Genomic DNA, 18,829 nt, shown 5'->3' with positions numbered 1-18,829 from the left:
ATATGTGAAATTAATTAACACACACATATATATATATATATATATATATATATATATATATTTTGACATATATATATACATAATTTTAATGTTAATTAATTTTGAATGAAATTTAATATATTATATATTATTATAATCTATAATTACACTTTTTAATAATATAGTAATATACATTATATTTATAATGTAGATAATAATAATTTTCAATAATAAATATTACCTTATTACATAACAAATTTTTTATAAGATATGGAAGAAAGATCGCCAAACACCATATATATCTTGATACAATGGGAAAATACAAAGCTAGAGGATGAAGTGTTAATTTGTTGGGTAGTTATTTATGAATTTATCATTTATGACAAAATATATATATAGTAAACGACCAAAATGAAAACACTAAGTAGTACTCTATATATTGAAGCATCGTACTAATTTGCTTTCTTCCTAGTTGCATAAAGTAGATGATTGATTATACAATGCTAATTACAAGGAATTAAAGTGAAAAGGAAATAGAGGCATCGATCGTACAACATTGCTGTATTCATCACCTGTGCTCCTCAGATTGAGCAATGGAATTTTTATTCAACAACAATATTATTTATCGTTAATTTAGCACATTCGACACAATGATGTTTTTGATTTTAAAAAAATGGTATTAGTGTATAATGAATCCCAATCCCATATTGGTATGGCATGATTTGATTATTATATTTGGATGGAAGTAACTAATTTTGTTGCGACCAATGCGTTTCCATCACACTATCGAGGGGTCATAATTGATTCTACATCTATTGTTGCACGTCTCACTGTCACAGGTGAGGTGGTCGACTCATTACGGAATTCAGACCCCGTCCCAACACTTCCAAATAATTCCGTCCCGTTCTCAGACTTCACATGTTCCTTGTGCTTTGCATTTGGACACTCGATTATTTTCACAGCCCCTCCTTTTCTCGTTTTTACCCATAAAATCATTTTACATCTTTTAAATTAATTGCTTGCACATGTGTGATAATTCTTATTTTCATCTGTATTTAAGAAAATAAAATTTTTAATTTATAATTCGCTATGTTGTGCATATCATCATTTCGGTGATATTTTATTACAAGATCGGTCACGTGTTAGAAAAACTCTTTTAAGTGTGAGTTTTTCTTGTTCTTTTTGATGAAAAAGTGTATGTCAATTAGTCTGGCCTTAATTAGTTGCCAGAAGTAATCACTAATATATAGATTAATACAAAAATACAACCTAAATTTAAAATGCGTATAATCTATCAACAGGTTGTAAAATATGAAAGTATTTTATTTATCTCAAATTATGGATTTCTTAATACCAAAAGTCATTAGTACATGTGGTTTCTCACTCGTCTTCTTTAAATAAAAATTGGGATTTGCTTTATATTGGATATGAAATCGTACATGAAGTACCACTTTATTTTATAGGAGATACGGATACCTCTCTAATAAAAAAAAAATATGAATTTTTTAATATTGTTTGTATAGATTTTCACATTATTTACTCTTATATCTATATGCGAGATTTGTTGTGGTCTTTTAGTAGGTGGCACTTTTAAAGCAATAACGTCATTACTTTTGTAACCACAATATTAAATAATAAATATCAAGTACTACTCTACGAGGGTGCATGGAAAATCAAATAATACTCTTTTAGAAGGTACATTAGGTTATTGGTTTCGGTACATGGATTATAATTACAGATCAATGGCCCATGAGAGAATTAGCTTGAGGAAGTACGTACATCATAAAATTTAAATAGATTATTAGCAAAGAGTAGATAGAGTTATAAATATTGTAGAAGGCATGAGAGATGGGCCCAAATATGAAAGACTAGAAGAAGGCTTTTGTTTTAAAAGTAAAATGATTGGGCCCGTTGCATGAGCCTTTTGCAAAGTGGCTAAGCTAGCCGGCTTGATATAGAAACCGAGCCGAGTGAGTGAGCAGTGAGCAGTGTGGTGGAATGTGGGACCCACCTTCGTTTGATGGCTGTGTACGTAGCGGCTCGTGGTCCGGCGTGAGCTAGCCTACATGATTAGAATTGCAAGTTGGGCTGAGTTGTGCGGAGCCCACTATGGCATGTGGGCCCACGTCGTGGCCCATGTTCGCTTTTTGGTTGGGAATTGGGATATTCATGTTCCACACTCTTTAGAGCAACAACACGTGCAATTTTTTGCGAGTGGGCAGAGCAACTCATAATAACAATACAAACTTATTACTCACAACCTAATTATTATTGTGGGTGTTTTCTTCAACCAAAATATTACTTTGTCTTTATAGTAAGAAAATATTGATATTGGTTGTACACCAATTATATAATTGTGTAAAATTTAAGGGCAAAAAGCGAAGCATTGTTGGTTTGTTTTACTCTTGTGGAAAAGGTTGTCATATAATTGGGTTTTTGTGTGAGCGTGGGTATTATTTGCACCTCACAATAATAATAATAATAATAATAATAATAATAATAATAATAATAAGGATTGAGGGAATCGGGCATTTAATCAAATTTAAAAAAAAAATGAATAGGAAAATGTAGAAAGGTGAGTTGACTTTTGGATGTGGGGGCTGTTACGAAACATGATTGGATGGTGACGTGGCAAAGAAACGAATGGGGATGCGGCTTCTGAAATGCACATGGGGCCCCACTTCTGATATCACTATCTCGTTTGCATCATGGTATTGGTTGCTTATCCTCTACACTTTTTATACTCCACAAAGACAATCTTACCCTTTCCATGCGCCTTTTTCCAATACTACCTGTAACATTCAATTAGGATAAAATGGGAATATAGGATTCAAAAATATCTCAAGAGGACATGAGTATGCATGAAATGCTAAAGCTGTGAGTATATCAATACAGGTATGCAGTATGCTACATGCCTACATGTTTTATAGCAAATGTAATATGCAATCATGGTATATGACATAATATACAGACTCTATGTATCAACTCAGGTACATCTTGTTAATTGGCTCACACGAAATGAGAAATTTACTATTGTCAATCTAGTTATTATTTGCTTCTTAACAACAAATTATATATATATATATATATATATATATATATATATATAATTAAACTTTTATTCTGTTTTATTTTCCGTGGAGAAGCAGAAGGCCATTACTTATTTACACAAAGATGTACACCGCACATGAATGTTTAGAATTAAGTCATGATTTTTATATGATATTACGAGTATTAAATGAGCCGGAGATCAAAGTGAGCCCAGAAAAACATAAGTGAGTTGCCAAAAGAGAACAAGAAATATTATTTATATATGTGTCTGTATACCCAGGATTTGTCAACTTATTTCATCAATGAAACAAAAGGTCGTGGAAATAGCCTCTGGGGTTAATCATTTTAATTATTGTGTTGTTTTTCTAGTTTCCGTTGTGTCATCACCTTGTTTTCACAAAATGGTATTACTACCTAAAGTTAGATGATAACAAATTAAAACAGGGAAATGTACATGATTACATGTGGGTTTGCACCACCTTGTAAATGATAATACCAATTATAACCATAATAATGTGAATAAGATATAGAAAGGATTAGAAGAAGTGTCTTTAGGAATCATATTCACCAACTTTGTAGTGACTCGCAGTTATGCAATAAACTCATACTAAGGTACTTAATAACATACCACTTGTACTTTATTTAATTTATTTTATTTTTCACATTGTGAGCTCTCCAATATGTCATGCTTTCGTAATAAAACGCGTGTTGAAAAATCTTTGAAGTCATAACCTTTCAATTACTGAAAAAACTAGCTATATTCCTTTGTTTTAACCCTCCTTCCTAACTAATTAATTATGTCCAATGTTAGTGTTATTAACCAAATAAAAGACTAGAGACGGCAAATTAAGAAATAGCCGTGTGGGTTATCACTCAATCTTTTCACAGCAAAACATAATTTAACTACGTTTAGGGCTAATCCTATTAAACACTAAGTTTACTTTAGAGCTAGAGATGACTTTTCTCTGACATATAAATGAATAATGACTTATAGGTTAACTTTAAAAGTAAAGATATCCATCATAAATTTAAGGTCAATTTAATTTTATGGTTTACATTTTATTATAACAAAATTGTTATCCAATGATACATATCTTATAGTGATATATTATTTATCATTAAAAACAATTTTTACTTATATTATATATATAATATATACTGGTATATTATTAAAAAAATTTAGGTATAAATTACATGATATATAATATATATTATTGAATTTCATTTAAAATTAACATTAAATACATGTAACTATAAGTCAAATTGATTTATATTTACATATATTATATTTATAGTGATGATTTTTATATATCATTATATATAACATTTTTTGTAGAATCTTTTAAAATCATTTTTACAATAATATTTTTAAAAAAAATAGTAGTGTTTATTGGTTAAGTAATTATAAATAAATACTTTTAAAAAAATTACCCATCTTAAAATTTTATTTCTCTTTACGGTAAAAGCCTATTATATTCTCATTTTTTTGTTTACCGTCATCTTACAATCTCATCTCCACACAATATTTTTTCTTTATTAAATATTTTATCTCGTTGGTAAATTAAAAAACTTTTACCTTTTCATTTAGCATTGAAAAAATGAATGTTGTGGTGATTTAATAAATAATTTATATCTTAAAGAAGTCTGAAAGATAAATTATAAACAATATCATCATAATTTTAATTAAATTATTTTAAAAGGTTTCAATTTAATTTAATTTAAATTTGATAAATAAGTTAACCCTACATAAATCAGAACTCTCTTGATAGTTAGTCAAAGCAAAATAATTATTAAAAAGAAGTGCTTGCAATTTTTATTTTTTATTTTTATTTTTACTCTATTTTAGAATTTAATATATATATATATAATATAGTAAGTTATTCCTTCTCATAATAGTCCTAATCTGATTTAAAAAATATAAACAAACGCTACCTTGAAGTAATTTGGTATTTTTGTTTTATATGGTATCTTTGATGGAGGAATTTTGAGAGTATGAAAGTGTGAGAAACGGTCATGGTTTACGTAGGAGTGTCCTGTAGTTGTAGTGTGGGTTATTGGTGCTGCGTATATGGCCTAGTGCCCTAGTGCGTGTGAGAAAGACTTATTAGTTGCCACCAATGGCTGAAACCAAAATTGATTCCAATACAGGGTTTGGTCATTGGTGTGTTTGGTACATGATGGGTTTCTATTGGGTGAGGACCAGGAGAAAAACTGGGCATTATTTTTAGATGGGCTCAAATATCATAGGATTCTTATTTATTCATTTTTAAATTTGGCCGGTGGGCTTTAGAAGCCCAATTTGTCTTTCTTTTAAGCTAATAAAGATTAAAAAAAAAATACAAAAAAGTATTAAAAGCTATTTTAACTAATAAACATAAATGGATGATTGGTGGTTTTAAAACTAGGATCAAACATCCTACGAACAGCCCTTCTTTACCTATACAAATTTATTATAGGTGTTTATAGGAAATTGATGACTTCTGACTTTTCATAACTTGATCCATGATCATGTTTGAAGTTAAACACGGCAAAAATACATGGATTTATTTAAAGGTTATTCGTTTTAATACTTTAGCTCCTTCAACTAATTAAAAGATTAGAAGAGTTATTTCGAACAATCCTATAAAATTATTTAATTAATTTCCATGCACCATTTACCGCATGCATTATCAATTTATCGAAGTCTAGGGATGATTATATAAACCGTTCGCAACGAGGGTGATGTTTACCTAAAGATGATATTGAAGGTTTTTTTTAATAAGTTCACAGGTCACAAGTTCAAATGCCTCACCAGTTTTTGAGGGATAAACTAAATATAAGTTTAAATTATAAGTGTTTTGAGTTTAAAGTTTTTTCATACATTGAATAGGTCATCATTTTCTTCTCTTAAATTTTTGCTAAAAAAAAAATATGTTAAACTGAGTAGTTTCTTTATGACTGCTCGTTTATACATTGATGTACACGTTTTAAGTCTAACTTGTCGATAACGACATAACGTATTCAGTTTGTTATATTTTCTATTTTCTAGTAAAAGCCTTGAAATATATAAAGTCTTGGAATCTGAGCAACAATGAGCACACAAGAAAACTAAAATCAATAAGGCTTCGATAATAGTTTATGAATTTAATTTTTTAATTATAATCATTTTTGTGTGTGCATTATATTGTATGAATATTTTTAAAATTCAAATAAATTTATAGAAATGAAAGATATTTTTATTATAATTTAATTAGAATATAATGATAATATAACAATTTTGTATACTACGAATCAAGAATTCATTATCTTATTATTAAAAAAAACTTAATATTTTAGTATGTAAATTATATATATAAATAAACATTTTTAAACATATAAATTATATTTTATATTAAAGATAAATAATTTATATTGTGGTATAAGATTATTTTTAATTATTGGTAATTTATTTTAAAATATAAAAATTAATTGATAAATATGATATATAAAAAGTTGAATTAAATAAGAAGTTAAAAAAATCTCTAAAACATTTCCATGAAAAAATAACTTATAAAAACATTCTGGCAAAATAGTATGAATATAATTAATTTTTAAAAAAACAAAGATGTTTTTACAAAAACGTGTATATTGAAGGTGAAAAATGAAGTGAAGCGAAAGTAAGAGTGTATTTAAGCGTAGAGAATGGGCATTTATTCATGGAATGAGAAGCATTGAAATGGTTCTTTGGAACTAACATTGGTAGAGATGCTTCGAAAGTGCCTTGATCCGCTCCTGACTTTTCTCATTCCATCTTCTTTGTTCCCTTTTCTTGCGCAAATGTTTGCTTAGATAAACAAAATCCGTACGCCTCACTTCCTTATCCTTTTCATGAATATACGTACGCTTTTCTTAATTGATGATTATTAAATAGTGGTTTGATTATATATATATAAGTATATAAGGGTCTCCTCTTGGAAAGTGAGAGAGTGAGAGAGGATATATGATATGGGTTTGGCACAAAGGTGGTTGTTGATAGTGGTGGGTAGCATATTGAGTGGGAGAGGGTTGACGTTGAGGCATAACTATGGAGAAGCATTGTCAAAGAGCATATTGTTCTTTGAAGGCCAGAGATCAGGGAAATTGCCACCAACACAGAGGATGAATTGGAGGAAGGATTCTGCACTTCAAGATCTCTATATACTTCCTCCTTCTAATGTCTCTCCTCTCCCTCCTAAAGTAATTCACTTTTCACCTCTTCCTCTCAATTTTCACTACTTTAATTTACCCAAATTTCTATTTCTATCATAATTTTTTTTTTAAAAAAGGTATAATTCCTTCTTATTATGCTTAAGATCAAATTCACGATTTTATGTTTAAAACAAATATTAAATTCTAATTCTTGATTAAACAACACATATGTCGACGAACCACTTGAAAAAATATAATTTATAACTTTCATTCTAATATAAAAAGAATATAATATAATTTTAACTTTCATCCTAATATAAGAAGAATATAATATAATTTTAACTTTCTTTTTATAAATGAAATTTAATTTAAAACTCAGACTCGGTGTATATCATCCCAATTTATTGACATTAAGCTTGACTTTAGTAGTAATATTAATCTCATTTTACTCTAAATTTTATTATAATAAGTTGTGCTAATTAAAAAAATAAAATTGAATCATATTTATAAAGTTAAATAGATATATAAGTCGTATATAAATAAGACGGACAGTGTTTGAAAAAATAATCTAACTTTTTTTTTTAAGTACTCAAAGGATCTTTATAGGTACATGTCGTGTATTTGTAAGGGTAAAAAGTATATATAAACTAGGGAAGTATAATTAATAACAATGAGAAGTATCTTCACTTTCTTTTTTATATAATAAAAATAAAATTATAAAACTATATGTGCATTTGAAAGTAATGGCTCTTTGGTGTCTCATAAGACGAGGGGTTGGGGTTATGAAATTATTTGTTTCAATTTCAATTATTGGCTTTGAAAACTCTGATTTCTTGTATGAAATTAGTTAATTGATTAAGAAGATGATTTGGTCTTATGAACGCAATAATAGGTTGACTTGGTTGGTGGTTACTACGATGCTGGTGACAACATGAAATTCAACTTCCCTATGGCATTTTCAACGACGATGCTGGCGTGGAGTGTAATAGAGTTCGGAAAATTCATGGGTCCAGAGCTGAAACACTCACTAGACGCTATTCGTTGGGGCACGGACTATTTGCTGAAAGCCACTAGCATCCCAGGGTTTGTGTTTGCACAAGTTGGTGACCCTTATGCTGATCACAATTGCTGGGAGAGACCCGAAGACATGGACACACCAAGAACTGCTTTTGCTGTTACCAAGGACTACCCTGCCTCTGAACTTTCTGCAGAGATTGCAGCAGCACTTGCAGCCTCTTCTATTGTATATAGGAAATACCATCTCTCTTATTCTTCAAGACTTCTCAAAAGGGCTACAATGGTATATATACTTGAGTAAATTATTACCATGTTTCGTGAAATTCTACTAACATTCTATGATGTTACTATATAATGTTTTTCAGATAAATAAAGGGTTATTATATAGTATCTAAGAGATATAGGAATACTTATTTAATGTAATTTACTCAATATAGTTTGATTCAATTTATTTATATAAGCTTTAATTTATAGAATTTTCCTTTTTTTCTATGGACTTAGGTTTTTGACTTTGCTGATAAATACAGAGGATCATACAATGACAGCCTCGGACACTGGGTATGCCCATTCTACTGTGATTTTAGTGGCTACCAGGTACGTACGCCTACTGTTCATTCTACAAATTTTATGAGCAATGATATTAGAAAGAAATTACTTAAAGTAATTTGTGAATAATAATATACAGGACGAATTGGTGTGGGGAGCAGCATGGTTGTTGAAGGCTACTAAGCTCCCTTATTACTTGGATTACATTGCCAAAAACATTCATAATGTGAAAAACTATGGTGAATTTGGATGGGACTCAAAGGACGCTGGCATCAACGTGCTACTTTCCAAGGTATGTATCTATATTATGTCTTTTTTTGGCACCTATTTTTTATTATTATTATTATTATGTTATGGCTGATGATTTTTGTCTTTGCTAATCATAATCACTGGCAGCTTCTAATGAATAGTAGCTTTAATTCTAAGCCGTTCAGCCTCAACGCAGACAAGTTTGTCTGTTCAGTGCTACCTGAATCACCTTCAGTATCAGTCTCATACTCTCCAGGTAAATAATTAGCCATAATCTAAAAGTATACCAGGGGTCAACATTAAAGTACGTTCCATCTTATGATTAACAAGTTTGCATTACTAATAGTGGATGACTGAACCTTTTCCAAATTGTGTTTGAGAAATTAGGTGGGCTTCTATTCAAGCCTGGCGGGAGTAATTTGCAGCATGCAACAGCATTCTCATTTCTGTTTCTGGTTTATGCTGGCTATTTGAAAAAGACTAATCAACAGATTGACTGTAGTGGTAATGTTTTGGCTTCTCCAACGCGACTCAAACAAATAGCAAGAAGCCAGGTATATATGCAAATTTTAGATTTAACTATACTTTTAAGTCCATATGGTAACTCAACGATTTGTTTTTATATGTTTACTGTACATGTACACATTTATGCAGGTGGATTACATACTTGGAAGCAATCCAGAGAATATGTCATACATGGTTGGATACGGAGGAAAATATCCTGAAAGAATACATCACCGTGCGTCGTCATTGCCATCCGTAGATGAGCACCGTGGCCACATTGGTTGCAAAGAAGGATCCTTTTATTTTCAAACCCAAAATCCAAACCCCAACTTGCTTTCAGGAGCTGTTGTGGGTGGACCTGATATTAAGGACTCATATGCAGATTCTCGAGCAGATTTTGCACACTCTGAACCTACAACATATATCAATGCACCTCTTGTCGGGGTTTTAGCTTACTTCAAATCTCATCCATCCTAGACCAAACACTTATCATCATCTTTTTCCCCCTCTTTTTACCTTTTTTTTAGAGGTAGCACGACAGGAGAAGATTAATTTGGAAAAACCTGTGTTTCGTGTAGCTTATGTCTAGTTTTATAAGAAATATATAGAAAACAGTGATAAATTTTATAAAATGAAATGTATAATTATGGTATGTTCATAATACATAAAACAATGACTTAATTATCTATACATTACCACTATAAAGTTTTTTTACACTGACAACCAATCAGGTCTTTTAATAGTATTTATTTTATTTTAATTTAATTAAATAAACAAATGACATGACACTATTAAAAAATCTGATTGATTGTCAATGTAAAAAAACTTTACACTGATAGTATATATGGAGGGTGTATTGGTTTAGGATTTCGTAGGATTTTAAAAGACATTTTTTGAGTAAAAAAGTCTATTGATATTCAATCAGGATTTTATGTCACTTAAAAACAATCCAGTGGTATTCAATCTGGATTTTCAATATTTTTTAAAGAGTCCATTAAAATCCACTGGTATTCATTTGAGATTTTCTACAACTTAAAAACAATCCATTGATATTCAAAAATATAAGGATTTTAAAGGATTGTTGTGTGAGAGAGATTTTGAAGGACTTTCTAGTGTTATCTATAAATACCAGATTCATAAAACAATCTCATCCAAACCCATTGGATTTTGAAGGATTGTTTGAAGTGATTTTTCAAGTGTTTCAAGAATTTTTAAGTGAGTTTTTCATCTTTTTTTTTCTATGCTCCTGTCTTCTCCATTTTTTCTCTACTAATAATTACACTATTGTTCATTGCTCATATATAATATTGTAGTACTGTTCTCATCTCATTTCTCTATTTTGTGAAACTCTGATATGTAAATGATAGTGTCATTGACTTGCTCTATTTTTCTGTTCGTTCTCTTTAATTGACTTGCTTTATTTTATTCTATGTAGTTGAATTTGATCCTTTATGTAACACAAAAAAATGCTTGAAATTTCAACTTTTAAGTGATAATTTTTTTTATAACACACGTCAAGAAAAGAAAAAGGTAAAAGATGAAATAAATATCATAATCTCTACAATATATATATATATATATATATATATATATATATATATATATATATATAAGATGAATTTGTTAGGGTTTCTATGAGTAGAATGAGATGAAAATGGATCTTAGTTGGGGGAAGAACCCTTTCAGCATAAAAACTGCGAACTCTCTCCTTCCCTTGAATTTGTTACACTTATCTTTCATCCTTTTATGACTCAACAATTATTTTATTTTTTTACTATGAGTTTTTCTTTTTATTTTTATATTGTGAAATTAATATTTTTTTTATATTTTAAAAAAAGAAAATTAACATAAGACATTGCAGTATCTAATTTTTTAGGGTTTAGGATTTATGCCTTCATTAGCTTATTTCTTAAAAAAGGAAATATTGTTAAAATATTTGTTAGAATAATTTACATATATAAATATCGTTAAAAATTATCATATAATATATAACTAAAATAGTATATATATATATATAATATATTCTCTATATCTAAATATTTTCTCAGTATCGAATATACTGATTTTTTTTATATAAAAAATTATCTTGTGTTTCTATATTTTCGTTTTTACATTTTTTTATAATGACTGAGGTATTTGATCCATTTGGATAACCAAGATATATTCGATCTTGTATGATTGGTGTGCTTCTAAAAATAATAATATAATTTTTATTGATTTTGTCTCTTATCCATAATTATTTATATAACTAGTTTTCAACATATATTGTTTTAGTAATTCAAATGAGAGATTCACAAGGAAATAATAAAGAAAAAGGAAAAGAGAAATAAAACTATGAAACTTGGACCAAGGAGGATTCCGATGAATTGTTACAATTGATAGTGGATGCTATAAAAAGATGATAGGATATTATGGAGAATTATTATTATTATTTATCTAAACATTATTGTTTTTTTTTATTATTTTTGTCTTTGACTCTTTTTAAATTTGAATGTATGAATTATTTTTTAAAATCTTATCAAATGTCAAAACTCCATAAAATCTCACATAATCCATTAAAATCCTGATTTAAAAGTTTTGCAGAATCCATTAAAATCTTAATTTTAAGTCTTGTAGAATCCTGCAAAATCTTAAAAGTCATGAAAATCATGCAAAGTCTTTTAAAATCCGTAGGATTCTTTTTAATTAAAAAAATCCTTTAAAATCCTAATCCAATACACTCCCCTAAGTGATTAACTCTAAAACAATTACCTATAATTTAGAAAGTGTGTGTACTTGGAAGGTAGGAGGTTGGATGGCAAATCGAGCCGCCCGTAGGTTAGTCTTGGCCCATCTTAAATAACTAGTAGATTTGTGGATCAAGACTAATTGCCCATTTCTTTTTACTTGTATTTATATAATTAAAAAAAAAAACAATTCTAGACCAAAATAGGTTCGATTGTGTTTTAATCATTCATTTTATTTAAATTTTGTAGTAAATAAAAGTTAATTTACTACATTATATTCATAAAACAAAAATATAATAACTCAAATTGATATCATATATTTTTTAAAATACTTTCAAATTATATTATTATACTTTTAATTTCCTAACTTTAAAATGTTTTTATAAACTTTAATAATTAAAAATAAATATTTTTCAAGTATATATATTTTTTAAATATTCATAATAGTTAATGACTATTATATATATTCTATACGCAAGGTCAGAATTTGAATCTTTGAAAATTTGATTAAGAGACACAAGTTGTTATTATTTGTATCAATTAATTTTGGTACTTATCAATATATATATATATATATATATATATATATATATATATATATATATATATATATTAGTTATTGTATAAATGTATTTATTCTTTGTATGGGTAACCATGGTATTTGTATAAGGTAAGTATTATCGTTCTAATATTATTTATTCTATGCTCGAGGTCAAGATTTGAACCCTTAAAAATTTGGTTAAAGAACACAAGTTGCTATCACTTGTACCAACAAATATTGGTAATTATCAATATATATATATATATATATATATATAGAGAGAGAGAGAGAGAGAGAAAGAGAGAGAGAGAGAGAAAGAGAGAGAGAAATAAAACTTTGGAGTAATATAAGACTATTTGTAACTTCTTTCTTATTTCTCAACATTTTTGTATTTGGGTTTGGCACCCTGGTGCCTCCTTAATGCATTTCTTTTAGCTAATCAAAAAGAGAGAGAGAGAGAGAGAGTAAGTTTGAATTTAGTAGTTGGATGATTAAAATTTGATGTAAAACACAAGTTATTAATTGAACAAGGTAAATTTATGTAGACTTACTCTTGGAATAAACACATCCTTCTTCATACACACACACTCTCTTTCACACACACACATTTAATAACTCATGTTTTATATCAAAATTTAATGATCCAACCATTAAATTAAAAGTTCTTAATGCATAAATCAAATATACAAAGTTTTAAAAAATTTGAAAACTATATAATACTTCGTTGTATTGATTCAAATTGATGGATAATCATAAAAGCATTTTGTATGCTGATTTCAATCAATTAAACAAAATATCAAATAATTTTTGATTTTTTTATAACTTTGCAGACTTGATCTATATTTTAAGAATTTTTAATTCAACGGTTTGATTGCTAAAAGTTGATGTAGAACATGAATAATTAATAAGTGGAGTTAGTGGATTCTCTCTCTCTCTCTCTCTCTCTCTCTATATATATATATATATATATATATATATATATATATATATATATATATATATATATATTATGAGGAGAGTTCAAACGACACTGGTATAATTTTTACTAAATATTACACCGCTCAATAGTTTTATATTAAATATGAATTTTATAAATCTAACCATTAGATTAAAAGTTTTTTACTCTTAGATCATATATACAAAATTTTATATTAATCCAACATAATTTGCTACTTCATTCTTATAAAACAAAATTAGCATAATATATACATTTTAAGATATAATAAAATATAAACATTTTGATTACCTTCAAGTTGTTCAATTTTAACAAAATTTGATATAAACGTACAAAGTGATATGAAGTTATAATTCAATGGTTGGATTTACAAAATTCACATTTAATATAAAGTTATTGAGCGGTGTAATACTTAGTAATAGTTATATCGATGTTGTTTTAACCCTCCTATATATATATATATGTATATATATATATGTATATATATATATATGTATGGAGGATTCACTTAGTCAAAAAATAAGTATTGGTAGACTTACTTTACTAAATAACTCATGTCTAGCTACGTCAAATATGAATGGTTTAATAATTAAATTAAAATTTTTTAATAGATAAATCAAGTACATAACTTTTTAAAAAATATGAAAAATTATTCATACTTCGTTTCATTAATTCAAATTTATGGATAATCATAAAAATATTTTATACGTTGATTTGAATCTATATATCAAAGTATCATATAATTTTTAAATTTTTTAAAAATTTGTAGACTTGGTCTTTGTATTAAGAAATTTAAATTTATTGGTTGATTCATTGAAATTTAATGTTGAACATGAATTGTTGAATGAAATAAACTTACCAAAATTTATTCTTGATATAAGTGAATCATTTATTAGATTATATATTAATTGTAAATTAAATAATTTTATTGTAAAATAAGTATGCTTATTATATACTTAACTTTTCATTAATATTCAATAATCATATGTGAGTATTATCACACAAGTATTCACTAAAGTTGTTGGTTCGAATGATATTGAACTTAGTCTCTTAATGTAAGGAGAGTCTTTATAGTTGAAGTCTTGTAGATTAAAAAAATGTGTTTAGAAGGGAAAATCTAATTAAAAAAGATAATATATATATATATATATATATATATATATATATATATATAATCTAATAAATACCATAAATAACCATATTATTAAATTTAATTATATAATATACTCTCTCTATTTTATATTATAAATATTTTACGCATATTAAAAAAGTTAGTATTTGTAACACCCCATTTTTCTTATTTTTGTTTTATTTTTGAGGGTATTTTGGTAAATTTTATAAAGGTATAAAGGTGATTTAGTAGCTTGGAACGGGCTGTTCCGGAATTGGAACGGGTCGTTCCAAACTACCAAAATGTATGTGATTTAGTAGCTGGGAATGGGTTGTTCTGGAATTGGAACGGGCCGTTCCAAACTACCAGATTGTATGTTAGTTCGTAGGCCAGAACGGGCCGTTCTCAAGTTGGAACGGGCCGTTCTGGACTATTAAAAATTGCTTTATACTTTAAGTGGGAACGGGCTTGGAACGGGCTACGGCAGTTGTGAGTAATAAATGCAACCAGAACTGGCCGTTCTGGTTTGGGAACGGGCCGTTCTGGGTGTGATTTTTGCCCACGATTTTGGGGTCCAGAACGGGCCGTTCTGAAATTGAAACGAGCCGTTCTGGCGAAGTCTGAGGCCTATAAATTGAGCTGTCTGCCACTCTGAAAAGGCACACCTCTCATTTTCTGATTTCTTTTCTTCTACTCTCTCTTCTTTTCCTTCTACTTTCTGCTTCAGACCGAGGGGAACCCAGCGAGGGAGACCAACCAAATCTTGTATAAATTCAGCTTCTACGTATCCAGGTACGGGGGAAAAAGGGAATTATTTATATGTAGAGTTACATGAGGGAATTGGGTAGAGGAAGAATCCTTTAGGATTATGAGTAATTTTATAATTATTTCTGTTTGAGGAATTAATTATACCATTAGATTCTCTATGTGTTGAGGATTATAAATATGCTAATAATTTGTAAAAATGATGCTCTAGGAGAGAGAATGAAATTATAGAAAAGTGTCTGTAGGTTAGGTTTTGAAAAAATTGGATTATTTCTGTTTGAGGAATTAATTATACCATTAGATTCTGTATGTGTTGAGGATTATAAATATGCTAACAATTTGTAAGAATGATGATCTAGGAGAGAGAACGAAATTATAGAAAAGTGTCTGTTAGGTTTTGAAAAAATTGGATTATTTCTGTTTGAGGAAGTAATTATACCATTAGATTCTGTATGTGTTGAGGATTATAAATATGCTAACAATTTGTAAGAATGATGATCTGTGAGAGAGAACAAAATTGTAGAAAAGTGCCTATGATTTTTGTAGTTCCTTGTATTTCATGATTTGCTTCCTTATGCGTGGGAAGTGAGCCACATAAGAAAACAAAAGGGCATGTGCGTGGGGTCTAGATTTTGGGCACGTAATGTATAATATTATATAAAAAAAATCCCTACAAAACCCATAGATTTGGTAAGCCAGCAAGGATTCCTTGTATCTTTGATCCATGAAACTAACAATAAACATGAACTTTTAGCTTTGCGTCCAGGCCCGTTGAATTGTTTTATTTTTTGGGTTATTAGTTCACTTTTTACTTAAAAGTGAAAGGGCCTTTAAAAGTAGTTGTTATCATTACAATTGCTTAAACAATAATAAAACTAGTTGTAGATTTTATTTTTTTTTTGAAGATTTCTGTGAACAATTAAACTTTTATGTATCAAAAAATATGTATTTCAGAGTTCACTTTATTTACGATCAAAAAAAGAAGATTTATGTGAATAATTGTATAACAGATGCAAGGACATTAATAATTTAATCTTATCTGTCATTCATTTTAGTTTTCCTCCTTTCATCAAGCAGAGAATGAAAAGGTATATATATAAACATTTTAATCTCAACTTAATTAAAAGCATTCTTTTAAGGAAGTAAACTTATTCATGATCATCCATTTTGATTCTTTCAGGTATGGACCAATCTTCAAGACCAACTTGGTTGGACGACCAGTTGTGGTATCAACAGACCCTGATCATAATTACTTCATCTTCCAACAAGAGGGGCAAGTGTTCCAAAGCTGGTATCCAGAAACATTCACTGAGATCTTTGGACGACAAAATGTAGGCTCCTTACATGGGTTTATGTACAAGTACCTTAAGAACATGGTGCTGAATTGTTTGGTCCTGAAAGCCTCAAAAGGATGATCTCAGAAGTTGAACAAACAACGTACAGAACATTACAGCAGTTGTCATGCGAGGACAGTGTTGAATTGAAGGAAGCAACAGCAAGAGTAAAATTATTACACTAACTATTCTTGGTTTCATCTCTCTCTCTCTCTTATTTTTTCCATTCCATGTCTAACATTGAAAAAGAGCATTTGTTTGCTTTCTTTTGTGATCTTTTCCAGGGTATGAAAAGGGCAATGAATATGCTGAAGAACATGCTGCAAGAAAGACAGGGAATGCATAAGAAAGAGCAAACAGATTTCTTTGACTATGTTATTGAAGAACTAAAGAAAGAGGGAACAATCCTCACTGAAGCGATCGCTCTGGACCTCATGTTTGTGCTCCTCTTTGCAAGCTTTGAAACCACTTCTCTCGCTATTACTTATGCTATTAAATTACTCTCGGACCATCCCTTAGTGCTCAAGCAATTACAAGTATGTCAAAAATTAATATTAAAGTCTTTGAACTACTTTTATGGCCTTTTCGTTTTGACTCTATTTATACTAAATAATAAGGCCCTCCGTGTTGTGCCTTTTAGGAAGAACATGAAGCCATCATCAAACGACGTGAAGATCCTAACTCCGGAGTCACGTGGAAAGAATACAAATCAATGACATTTACATTTCAGGTGGATCAATAATTTCTTCATATATTTCTCTTTCTTCTAAAGAGAGACAACATTGTGGGTTAATTCCTACGTATACATATCTCATTTAAAAGTCCGTGATGATTTGCAGGTCATAAATGAAACCGTGAGACTCGCAAATATAGTTCCAGGAATCTTCCGGAAGGCACTGAGGGAAATTAATTTTAAGGGTATGCCATATGTGATTGCTTATTTGCACAAATATCATTCATATTACAAAAAGACAACCCGTTTTTGATAGCTTTGATATTCAACTATGAACCAATTATTGGACTACTAAAGAAAACTGAATTTATTTGGTAGGATTCAAAATTAAATTTAAAATATAGTACAAAGTATATACAAGTCCAGCACACACACATACCTTCTAATTAAAGTAACGGAAAAGCGCAAAGTACGTGACAACATTACCTAATTTGATCAAACAATGAATGTATGCAGGATATACCATAGCAAAAGGTTGGGCAGTTATACAATTTAATGCAAGGAAAAAGCATTGAAAGAGCATATACAACAACATGATGAGCAGATGCAGTATATACTACGTCATCTCAACATTGACCCTTTAAGGCCAACCCCTCCTGCACCGAGTACTACCCCAGATGATCCTGAGCATGGTGTTGATGATGCTCTTGATGAGTTAGCAGAAGACCCTTAATTAAGCTTCTTTATTTTATTTGTTTCAGGATATTTTGTTGTATTTCACTATTACTTTGTTGAAGTTTTAAACGTTTTATGTTGTTATTGTGTTTTTAGCATACCATATTAACTTATTAACATAGTTATATTTTATTTACTTTTCACTATAATAATATAAATTTATATCGATCAAATTATTTCTTTTAAGTATGTTCTAGTTTATTATTATAAATTGTGTAATAAATATATTGTTAATTTCATATTCATTAACAGGTATAAATTTATAATTTTAAAAGAATTTAAAAATACTGGTTAGAAATAGCGATCGAAATGATTAGTAGCAATTTTCAATTTTTAGCGACCGAAATAGCGACCGAAAAAATTCGTAACTATTTCAAATTTTTAGCGACCGAAATAGTTACTGAAATTATTCGTAGCTATTTCAAGTTATTAGCGACCGGAATAGTGACCAAAATAATTCGTAGCTATTTCAATTTTTTAGCGACCGAAATAGCGAC

The 18,829-nt window shown here is 28.9% G+C and overlaps 1 protein-coding gene and 1 pseudogene across 2 annotated transcripts; both read left to right on the top strand.

Moving 5' to 3' along the window:
• The first annotated feature begins 6,382 nt into the window (after nucleotides 1-6,382).
• On the top strand, nucleotides 6,383-11,013 carry LOC109799133 (endoglucanase 8). Its single transcript, XM_029271417.2, has 7 exons — nucleotides 6,383-7,224; nucleotides 8,069-8,476; nucleotides 8,695-8,787; nucleotides 8,879-9,031; nucleotides 9,136-9,244; nucleotides 9,376-9,542; nucleotides 9,643-11,013. The coding sequence occupies exons 1-7, from the start codon at nucleotides 6,994-6,996 to the stop codon at nucleotides 9,967-9,969; spliced, it is 1,488 nt and encodes a 495-aa protein (XP_029127250.1). The 5' UTR covers nucleotides 6,383-6,993; the 3' UTR covers nucleotides 9,970-11,013.
• A 5,731-nt stretch (nucleotides 11,014-16,744) lies between these two features.
• Nucleotides 16,745-18,829, top strand: LOC109794420 (cytochrome P450 87A3-like; annotated as a pseudogene). Its single transcript, XR_014428635.1, has 3 exons — nucleotides 16,745-17,460; nucleotides 17,565-17,654; nucleotides 17,764-18,829. The product of XR_014428635.1 is annotated as a cytochrome P450 87A3-like (transcript).

This window comes from Cajanus cajan, chromosome 8, assembly GCF_000230855.2.
Source record: "Cajanus cajan strain Asha chromosome 8, NIPB_CcT2T_4, whole genome shotgun sequence".
In the NCBI taxonomy this organism is placed as follows: domain Eukaryota; kingdom Viridiplantae; phylum Streptophyta; class Magnoliopsida; order Fabales; family Fabaceae; genus Cajanus; species Cajanus cajan.
This window is presented reverse-complemented; position numbering and strand designations above follow the sequence as displayed.

Coding starts and splice junctions, on each gene's coding strand:
- LOC109799133 (XM_029271417.2), top strand. CDS start 6,994: ATGGGTTTGGCACAAAGGTGGTTGTTGATAGTGGTGGGTAGCATATTG. Junction 9,032..9,135: donor TCAACGTGCTACTTTCCAAG/GTATGTATCTAT, acceptor AATCACTGGCAG/CTTCTAATGAATAGTAGCTT. Junction 9,543..9,642: donor AACAAATAGCAAGAAGCCAG/GTATATATGCAA, acceptor ACATTTATGCAG/GTGGATTACATACTTGGAAG.